Source organism: Hemibagrus wyckioides, linkage group LG07, assembly GCF_019097595.1.
Source record: "Hemibagrus wyckioides isolate EC202008001 linkage group LG07, SWU_Hwy_1.0, whole genome shotgun sequence".
Classification (NCBI taxonomy): domain Eukaryota; kingdom Metazoa; phylum Chordata; class Actinopteri; order Siluriformes; family Bagridae; genus Hemibagrus; species Hemibagrus wyckioides.
Window position 1 is genome coordinate 5094112 of NC_080716.1, and position 10000 is coordinate 5104111.

A 10000-nucleotide genomic window follows, 5' to 3' on the forward strand; every position below is an offset into this window, starting at 1 on the left:
AAGGTGAGTCAGAGGCGGGGCAAGGGGTGGGGTCAGTAGCAGGGGTGGGGCAATTCTTGGCGGTGGTGGTGTATGATAGTAACGTTTGAAACGGCGTTCTAGTTCAGCTAGTTGGCTTCTTATGATGGGAGAAATTCTGCCCCCATTATCACAAGCTCTGCCTTTTTCATTAGGCTCCACCCACTCCCCCCTCCTGCTCCATAGGCCCCATCATGATGGTGATGATGGTGATGATGGTGGTGATGGTGGTGATAATGATGATGGTGATGATGATTAGGGATGCAACAATACAGTTACCCCACGGTTCAACACGTACAGCGGTTTTTACCCACGGTGTTCGGTTTGGTTCTGATGTCTTGGCAAATTAAAGTTTTTTTTTTCCATTATTCTTTGTTTTGGTGACAGGAACAGTATGTTAAGAAGAAAAAAACTGGTTTCAGTTTAATTCTCTTTATTTTACTTAAATGCAAAAATCAACTTGTTCACATTCATAGTGTAGTGAAAACAGATATAAAATAGAGCTTGACTTTATTACAGGAGACGGGTTTGGAGTACAGCGCTCTTTATTTCCCAATCCGCTCTGTAATGACCAGTCAGGGTGAGAGAACTCTCTGTAATGACCAGTCAGGGTGAGAGAACTCTCTGTAATGACCAGTCACGGTGAGAGAACTCTCTGTAATGACCAGTCAGGGTGAGAGAACTCTCTGTAATGACCAGTCAGGGTGAGAGAACTCTCTGTAATGACCAGTCACGGTGAGAGAACTCTCTGTAATGACCAGTCACGGTGAGAGAACTCTCTGTAATGACCAGTCACGGTGAGAGAACTCTCTGTAATGACCAGTCACGGTGAGAGAACTCTCTGTAATGACCAGTCAGGGTGAGAGAACTCTCTGTAATGACCAGTCAGGGTGAGAGAACTCTCTGTAATGACCAGTCATGGTGAGAGAACTCTCTGTAATGACCAGTCAGGGTGAGAGAACTCTCTGTAATGACCAGTCACGGTGAGAGAACTCTCTGTAATGACCAGTCAGGGTGAGAGAACTCTCTGTAATGACCAGTCACGGTGAGAGAACTCTCTGTAATGACCAGTCAGGGTGAGAGAACTCTCTGTAATGACCAGTCAGGGTGAGAGAACTCTCTGTAATGACCAGTCAGGGTGAGAGAACTCTCTGTAATGACCAGTCAGGGTGAGAGAACTCTCTGTAATGACCAGTCAGGGTGAGAGAACTCTCTGTAATGACCAGTCACGGTGAGAGAACTCTCTGTAATGACCAGTCACGGTGAGAGAACTCTCTGTAATGACCAGTCAGGGTGAGAGAACTCTCTGTAATGACCAGTCAGGGTGAGAGAACTCTCTGTAATGACCAGTCAGGGTGAGAGAACTCTCTGTAATGACCAGTCAGGGTGAGAGAACTCTCTGTAATGACCAGTCAGGGTGAGAGAACTCTCTGTAATGACCAGTCAGGGTGAGAGAACTCTCTGTAATGACCAGTCAGGGTGAGATAATTTTGCGTGTTTTTTGTAGAGGTCAGGAGAAAAGTCCGTGTCAGTGGTGTGTAACACGGTTCACTTTTATAAGTTGCTGAAAGCCCACATCACAGAAAACGGCTGTAAATCTTTAGCAATTATTATATTATAATTATTTTTTGTGTCTCTCTGAACCAGTTGTGTCTGAATGCTGGAAGGGATCAGATGGGGACTGTGGTGTTTTGGGTTCCTGTGTTCCCTGCTCTGCCCTCCTGCTTCCACACAGTGATATCTCTGGGTGATGGAGCTGCAGATGTGTGGTCATGTTGAAGTATTTCCATGTCAGTAACTCGTGTGGAACGGCGCTTAAACACAGACATGTTTTGTTTAGGGTTTTTGTTTCATCTCCATCATAGTCCACAACAAACCCGAGATGTTCCCACACTTCAGATCTGAGAGACGGAGCTTCCTCGTGTTCCTGTCTCACTTCACCTCTCTCCAGGGTTAGAGTGAAATCTGACACCAGCATCGCTAGCATGGTTACCGCCCCTAACTTTATCACTCACTGATTGGATATTTACTCGCGGGGAGGCGTGTCTGTCTCAGTGCGTAGACATACAGTACAGGCAAACACAAACAGGAGGTACAGAGAGAAAAACCGCGGTTCACATACGCGTATGGAACCATGGAAGTCGTACCGAACGGTTCAACATTATATTGAGTATTGTGGCATCCTTAATGGTGGTGGTGATGGTGGTGGTGATGATGATGAAGATGGTGGTGATGGTGATGAAGATGGTGGTGATGGTGGTGGTGATGATGAAGATGGTGGTGATGATGAAGATGGTGGTGAAGATGGTGGTGATGATGAAGATGGTGATGGTGATGGTGGTGATGATGAAGATGGTGGTGGTGATGATGGTGATGGTGGTGGTGATGAAGATGGTGATGATGAAGATGGTGGTGATGGTGATGGTGGTGATGATGATGGTGGTGATGATGAAGATGGTGGTGATGGTGATGAAGATGGTGGTGATGAAGATGGTGGTGATGGTGGTGGTGATGATGAAGATGGTGGTGATGGTGGTGGTGATGATGAAGATGGTGGTGATGGTGATGATGGTGGTGATGGTGGTGATGATGGTGATGGTGGTGGTGATGAAGATGGTGGTGATGATGAAGATGGTGGTGATGGTGGTGGTGATGATGATGGTGGTGATGATGGTGGTGGTGGTGATGGTGGTGGTGATGAAGATGGTGGTGATGATGAAGATGGTGGTGATGATGAAGATGGTGGTGGTGATGAAGATGGTGGTGATGGTGGTGGTGATGAAGATGGTGGTGATGGTGGTGATGATGAAGATGGTGGTGATGGTGGTGATGATGATGATGGTGGTGATGGTGATGATGAAGATGGTGGTGATGGTGATGATGGTGGCGATGAAGATGGTGGTGATGGTGGTGGCGATGAAGATGGTGGTGATGGTGGTGATGAAGATGGTGGTGATGAAGATGATGGTGATGATGGTGGTGGTGATGAAGATGATGGTGATGATGAAGATGGTGGTGGTGATGAAGATGGTGGTGATGAAGATGGTGGTGATGGTGATGATGGCGGTGGTGATGAAGATGAAGATGATGGTGATGATGATGGTGGTGATGGTGATGATGGTGATGAAGATGGTGGTGATGGTGATGGTGATGAAGATGGTGGTGATGTTGATGGTGGTGATGATGAAGATGGTGGTGATGGTGATGATGGTGGTGATGAAGATGGTGGTGATGATGAAGATGGTGGTGATGATGAAGATGGTGGTGATGAAGATGGTGGTGATGGTGATGATGATGGCGGTGGTGATGAAGATGATGGTGGTGATGATGGTGGTGATGAAGATGGTGGCGGTGGTGATGATGATGGCGGTGGTGATGATGATGGTGGTGGTGGTGGTGATGATGATGGTGGTGGAGATGAAGATGATGGTGGTGATGATGGTGGTGATGAAGATGATGGTGGTGATGATGATGATGGTGGTGGTGGTGATGATGATGATGGTGGTGGTGATGAAGATGAAGATGATGGTGGTGATGGTGATGGTGGTGATGATGAAGATGGTGGTGATGGTGATGATGATGGCGGTGGTGATGAAGATGATGATGATGGTGATGATGATGATGGTGGTGATGGTGATGGTGGTGATGGTGATGATGATGAAGATGGTGGTGATGTTGATGGTGGTGATGATGAAGATGGTGGTGATGGTGATGATGGTGGTGGTGGTGATGATGGTGGTGATGATGGTGGTGATGATGGTGGTGGTGATGAAGATGATGGTGGTGGTGATGATGTCAGCAACTTCCTGCTCTGTTTCTTCCCTCTTGCTGTTCTCTGTATTGGATGTGAAACGTCTGACTGTGTGTGTGTGTGTCTGTGTGTGTCTGTGTGTGTGTGTGTGTCTGTGTGTGTGTGTGTGTGTGTGTGTGTCTGTGTGTGTGTGTGTGTGGTGTCCCCGGGCAGTACCCCGAGTGGTTGGACAGTAACAGACAGTCTCTCTCGGCCGAGGACGTCCAGCGGTACGAGCAGCAGCACAGGATCATGGGAGAAATCTGCAGCCAGTTTGAGAGAGACGGAGACACACAGAGCAGCTTTGAGAACATTCTGGAGCTCATGCAGAAGGTACAGAGAACTTCCATATGTCCATATATGTGTGTGTGTGTGTGTGTGTGTATAAAACATTGTGTGTTTTCACCCAGCTGCAGGATTTGGGTCACCCCCCGAAGGAACTGGCTGGAGAAGCGGTGAGTGTCTGTCTCTCTCACACACACACACACACACACGAACACACACACACAAACACACACTCTTCAGGATGCAGCTCATGTCTTTATGCTCTGTGTTTCCCATCAGCCCCCTGGTCTGAATTTCGATCCAGAGTCTCTTCATCTTCCTGGCGTAGCGGGGGCGGAGCAGTGCTCCGTCATGTGACTGCGTGGAGGCGGAGTTATGCTAGCGGAATGAAGATGATAGTGTGATGTTACGAGTGTGTGTGTTTGTGTACAGACTCATAAATTAAAATTAATACTGCCTTTAATGACCCGAAATAATAATCCACACCAGGTTACATGGTAAATTCGGTTATTTATTTCAGTTAGCGTTAGCACTATGTCTCCAGCGGCAGTTTGCTAACATGCTAATTTTAGCTCTTCTGCTGCTGTGTGATTTAATCCCAGACCTTAATGCTACTGTTTTATGCTAATCAGTGCACTTGGCTGAAACAGGAGCACTTGTTGTGAAGATGAGCGATAAGCTCCGCCCCTTACCTGCAGCAGGTACACCTGCAACCCTCATCAGTCCCTCTAACGGTTTTCTCTTCATTCTGCAGAACAGTGTGTGATTACACAACACTAACACTGTGTGTGTGTGTGTGCGTCCGTGTGAGCGTGTGAGTGAGAAAGAGAGAGAGAGATTCTATTCCTTTAAACCTTTAAATGTTAATGAAATGTGATTTATTGCTCTGTAATGTTTGGAATGTTTAGAATTAATAAAATTGGTGTGTGTGTGTGTGTGTGTATAACCAAATTCAAATTCTTATTTGTCACATACACAGTCGTACACAGTATGATATTCAGTGAAATGCTTACACGACTGTTTGTGACCTTGAAAAGGAAATAAGGAGGTGGAATGCCAAAGGAAAGAATAAAATATAAAATCTACAATTTTGTTACAGTAAATAAAATAAAGTATAAAGTAAACCTGTAGAAATATATTTAAAAATGTAAAAAGTAGATGTGTATAAATAAAGTGTGTGCAGACAGCAGCAGTACGGAGAGGTCATGGTCATGGAGTGAAATGGAATGATGAGCAGCAGTGTTATTGTCCATCTGTAAAGGGCAGTAGTGCACAGTAGTCCTCTTTATATGTAAACAGGAGCAGAAATGTGTAAGATATATGTTTTATGTACTTCAGTCCTGTAATGTGTAAATGTACAGAGTGGTTGGTTTTGGTGTGGTCCAACACGTGTGAAGGAAACATAGCAAGTCCAGTCAGTTGAGTTCTATGTGGAGTTCTGGTTGAGAGACCGTATAACCTACAGGAAGAAGCTTCTCCTCAGTCTCTGTGTTGGCCTTCAGGGCGCGGAAGAGTCCATTGTTGGGATGGCTGAGGTCCTTCACGATCTTCCTGGCCTTGGTCCAGCACCGCTTGTTGTAGATTGAGTGCAGGTCAGGGCGCTTGGTATGGATGATGCGCTCAGCTGACCGCACCACCCTCTGAAGAGCTCGTCTGTCCTGCATGGTGCTGTTCCTGAACCAGGTTGTGATGTTTCCCGTCAGGATGCTCTCTATGGTGCAGGAGTAAAAGTTAGAGTAAAAGTACCTTAGTGGGCAGTCTAAAGTCTCAAGCATCTGAGGTGGACGAGACGCTGCCGGGCCTCCTTCTTGTTGATGTGACAGGACCATGACAGGTCCTGCGTGATGTGAACACCGAGGTATCTGAAGCTGTCCACTCTCTCCACTGGGCTCTCGTTGATCACAGGGGTCTAGTAGTTCCTCTCCTGCTTTCTGCTGAAGTCCACTATCAGCTCCTCAGTCTTGCTGACGTGAAGGTGGAGGTTGTTCCTCTGGCACCAGTTCTCCAGATTCCTAATCTCCTCCAGGTAGACCGTCTCATTGTCAGAGATCAGTCTGACCACAACGGTCATCAGCAAACTTGATGGTGGAGTGGGTAGTGGTGTGTGTGTGTGTGTGTGTTGTTTACATTTGTATGAATAGTCACACTGCTCTCTTTCAAGATACACAACAGTACACAAAACTGAATAAAAGTGTAGCTGTGTAGTGTTACAGGAGCACACTACACATCTAAACTCGGTCTAAAAGCACTTATAAGAGTTAAGAGTAGTATTTTAAACATTTTATTGTTGTTCCAAAATAAAATAAACAACAAAAAAACAAGTTCACTTTTCTGATCCGTGTCACTTCGCTAGCGTGTATGACTGCTCTCGGCTCTGCGCATGCGCATCCTTTCCTCTCCCTCCCTCCTTGGACAGAGCGACGTGGAGGTTTCTACGTCACGGCTCTAAACACACACACACACACACACACACACACACCGGAAACACTATATTTCGGTAGACGTGTCAGCTGAGGAAGTGTACCGGAGCTCTGAGGAGATACACCGAGAGAGGAACGGAGGAATTTCCCTCAGCACACACACGAGTTCTCTACAGATCGGACTGCTGGAGATCAGACACGCAGGACCGGCGAGATGTTGACCAAATTCGAGACCAAATCGGCTCGAGTTAAAGGTAACACACACACACACACACACACACACACACACACACAGCTAGCATGCTAGGGTTAGCACGCTAGCTGCAGCTCATTCAGACTGTTCTCTCTCTTTTTCCACATTTACTTCATCATGGTTTAGATTAGATCTGCCCTTTAATGTCCGAATCCGTGTCTCAGGAATATGAAGAGATGACACTTTAGCGTGAATACAATAAAAAGTGCGGTGTGTTTGATTAGCATCTCTAGCTAGCTGTCATTAGGATTTAACGGCACATCTCAGCTAATATCTTAGTCATGTTCATGTCTGCTTCATAAGTCCTTATTATGCAGCATAACTCTTTTGTGAAACTCTTTATTTAGTCATTTAAATAAAAAAAACATATATATATAAGCAGATTTTTCCATATGGAATAAATGGAATAACTTCTACGGCTGGCTAAAGGGAAAACGTGACTGCGCATGCGCGGTGTATATGTTTCTATGTATGTGAATATATAATGTGTGTGTGTATGTATGTGTATGTGTATATATATATATATATATAAAAATTATAAAGGCTTTCATCACAACTCTAATAAAGATTTTTTTTTATATTGTTGTTCTGTGGTGGTTTTTAGCATTTTTATTTCCCCTTAGAGGATGACTGAGCATTCCAGATAATCCTGAACTCTGTGTGTGTGTGTGTGTGTGGTCAGGCCTGAGTTTCCACCCGAAGCGGCCGTGGATCCTGGCCAGTCTGCACAACGGCATCATCCAGCTGTGGGATTATCGCATGTGCACTCTCATCGATAAGTTCGACGAGCATGATGGTTAGACATGGACACCATTTTGTCTCTTGTTGCTGTGTGTGTGTGTGTTTATGGTCTAATAAGTGTGTGTGTTGGACAGGTCCGGTCAGAGGGATCGACTTCCACAAGCAGCAGCCTCTGTTTGTCTCTGGTGGAGATGATTACAAAATCAAGGTCCTGCTGAATCTACTGCAGTGTAACACAATTCATCAGAGAGAGAGAGAGAGAAATAACCTATGTGTGTGTGTGTGTGTGTGTGTGTGTAGGTGTGGAACTATAAGCTCCGTCGCTGTCTCTTCACTCTGCTTGGACATCTGGACTACATCCGCACCACCTTCTTCCACCATGTGAGCCCACACACACACACACACAGATAGACAGGGATGGAGAGACAGACAGGTGGTTGGCCCAGTGGACTGATGATCAGTCAGACAGGTGGATGAACAGAGAAAAGTTATTCATATGTAAACAGGAGCTACAGACAGACTGATGATGTAATGGAGTATGGACTAACCCCTCCCCCTCTCTGGTCAGGAGTACCCATGGATCCTGAGCGCTTCAGATGATCAGACCATCCGTCTGTGGAACTGGCAGTCCCGGACCTGTGTCTGGTGGGTGGGTGTGTGTCTGGGGGGTGTGTGTGGGTGTGTGTCTGGGGGGTGGGTGTGTGTCTGGTGGGTGGGTGTGTGTCTGGGGGGTGGGTGTGTGTCTGGGGTGTGTGTGTGTGTGTGTGTGTCTGGGGTGTGTGTGTGTTTGTGCGTGTTTATGTGTTTAGATGTTTATTAACAGAGCAGCAGATTAACACGGATCTCTCTCTCTCTCTCTCTCTCTCTGTCTGTGTCTCTCTCTGTTTCTGTCTCTCTCTCTCTGTCTCTCTCTGTTTCTGTCTCTCTCTGTTTCTGTCTCTCTCTGTTTCTGTCTCTCTCTCTCTCTCTCTCTCTCTCTCTCTCTCTCTCTAACCCTCTCTCTCTCTCTCTCTCTCTCTCTCTCTAACCCTCTCTCTAACCCTCTCCCCCCACAGTGTCCTGACCGGACATAACCACTACGTGATGTGTGCCCAGTTCCACCCCTCAGAGGACCTGGTGGTGTCGGCCAGTCTGGATCAGACCGTGCGGGTGTGGGATATCTCTGGTGAGGAGGAGTGGGAACGCTGCTGGGGTGGGGGTGGGGGGTGCGCTGGATGGACGGAGGGATAGAGGGAGGGGGATGGAGGAGGAGGAGAAAGGGAGTAGGTGAATGTAAAGGTGAGATCTCTGTGGGCTTTGTTCTGGAAACACCTCTGTGTGTGTGAGGTGTGTGTGTGTGAGGTGTGTGTGTGTGTGTGAGGTGTGTGTGTGTGTGTGAGGTGTGTGTGTGTGTGTGAGGTGTGTGTGTGTGTGTGAGGTGTGTGTGTGTGAGGTGTGTGTGTGTGTGTGTGAGGTGTGTGTGTGTGTGTGAGGTGTGTGTGTGTGAGGTGTGTGTGTGTGAGGTGTGTGTGTGTGAGGTGTGTGTGTGTGAGGTGTTTCTGTCTCTGCATGTTTATAACCTGACCATCGCTAATAATATTCATCTGTTATTAATCCTTCATTTTAACACACACACAGCATGTCTTCTGTAGAGCTTCAGCACTGTGTATAAACTGCTTAGAGTGAACAGGAAGTGTGTGTGTGTGTGTGTGTGTGTGTGTGAGCGCAGAAACAGGAAGTTTAGTGCCCGTGTGCATGTGTATGGGTCAGTGATCTGATTAATAAATGATTAGTTACTAACTCATTACTAGGTAACTAGCTGCTGCTGTGTAAATGTGGTCAGTAAACCACAGGAGATGAAGTGTAGTGGTGTAACACAGAGAGGTGAAGCTGTGACACACACTCTCCACTGTCTGATGTGTAATAACTCATTATTAATGAGTAATAACGACGTTAATAGAGAGGTGTATCAGGCTCTGCGTGTTTGACTCTAATCACTAAAGGCATCACTGCATGTGCACGCTAACGCTCACTCTGTACTCCTGTCCTGCCCCACCAGAGCACAGTTTACATTTCTCCCCCTACGCCCCCCCTCTCCATCACCCCGCCCATATACCCACCCACCAGCCACCTACCCCCACCCCTCCCCCCACCCCAGCGCTGTCCTGCTCCCCTGACGGAAACATCCACCCCTGCACACCGCTTCCTCCTGCAGATCCACACTCATCTACTTTGTTGGGCTTTCACACACGCACACACGCACACACACACACACTCACACACACACCTATCTGAGTGCTGAGCATCTGCACATCGGCTTCGTCTCATTCCATCGTTAGTTCATGACTGCTAAGTGTACTGTGTGTGTTTAAGGGCTCCGTCCCAAACCCCAGAGCTCCTCACTATTCAGTGTTCTTATTACAGCATCACTCAGTGTAGGGCTTCGTCCTGAATGCTGGAGTTTTACTCTGGTTAGTGCACTACACTGCCTTCTGCTTTAGGACTCCGTCCTAA

The 10000-nt window shown here is 46.9% G+C and overlaps 2 protein-coding genes across 2 annotated transcripts in view; both read left to right on the top strand.

The window, feature by feature from the left end:
- Positions 1-4930, top strand: part of pex19 (peroxisomal biogenesis factor 19) — a 7476-nt gene extending 2546 nt beyond the window's left edge. The window contains exons 5-8 of the mRNA XM_058395631.1: positions 1-3; positions 3983-4141; positions 4219-4263; positions 4373-4930. The exon at positions 1-3 is cut by the window's left edge and continues 171 nt beyond it. Coding sequence (XP_058251614.1) covers positions 1-3; positions 3983-4141; positions 4219-4263; positions 4373-4450 — 285 coding nt within the window. The 3' untranslated portion in view covers positions 4451-4930. The remainder of the gene's footprint in view (positions 4-3982; positions 4142-4218; positions 4264-4372) is intronic.
- Positions 4931-6564: 1634 nt separating this feature from the next.
- copa (COPI coat complex subunit alpha) overlaps positions 6565-10000 on the top strand; it is an 18313-nt gene continuing 14877 nt past the window's right edge. Inside the window, exons 1-6 of the mRNA XM_058395630.1 lie at positions 6565-6767; positions 7449-7562; positions 7642-7715; positions 7808-7888; positions 8076-8152; positions 8563-8672. Coding sequence (XP_058251613.1) covers positions 6728-6767; positions 7449-7562; positions 7642-7715; positions 7808-7888; positions 8076-8152; positions 8563-8672 — 496 coding nt within the window. The 5' untranslated portion in view covers positions 6565-6727. The remainder of the gene's footprint in view (positions 6768-7448; positions 7563-7641; positions 7716-7807; positions 7889-8075; positions 8153-8562; positions 8673-10000) is intronic.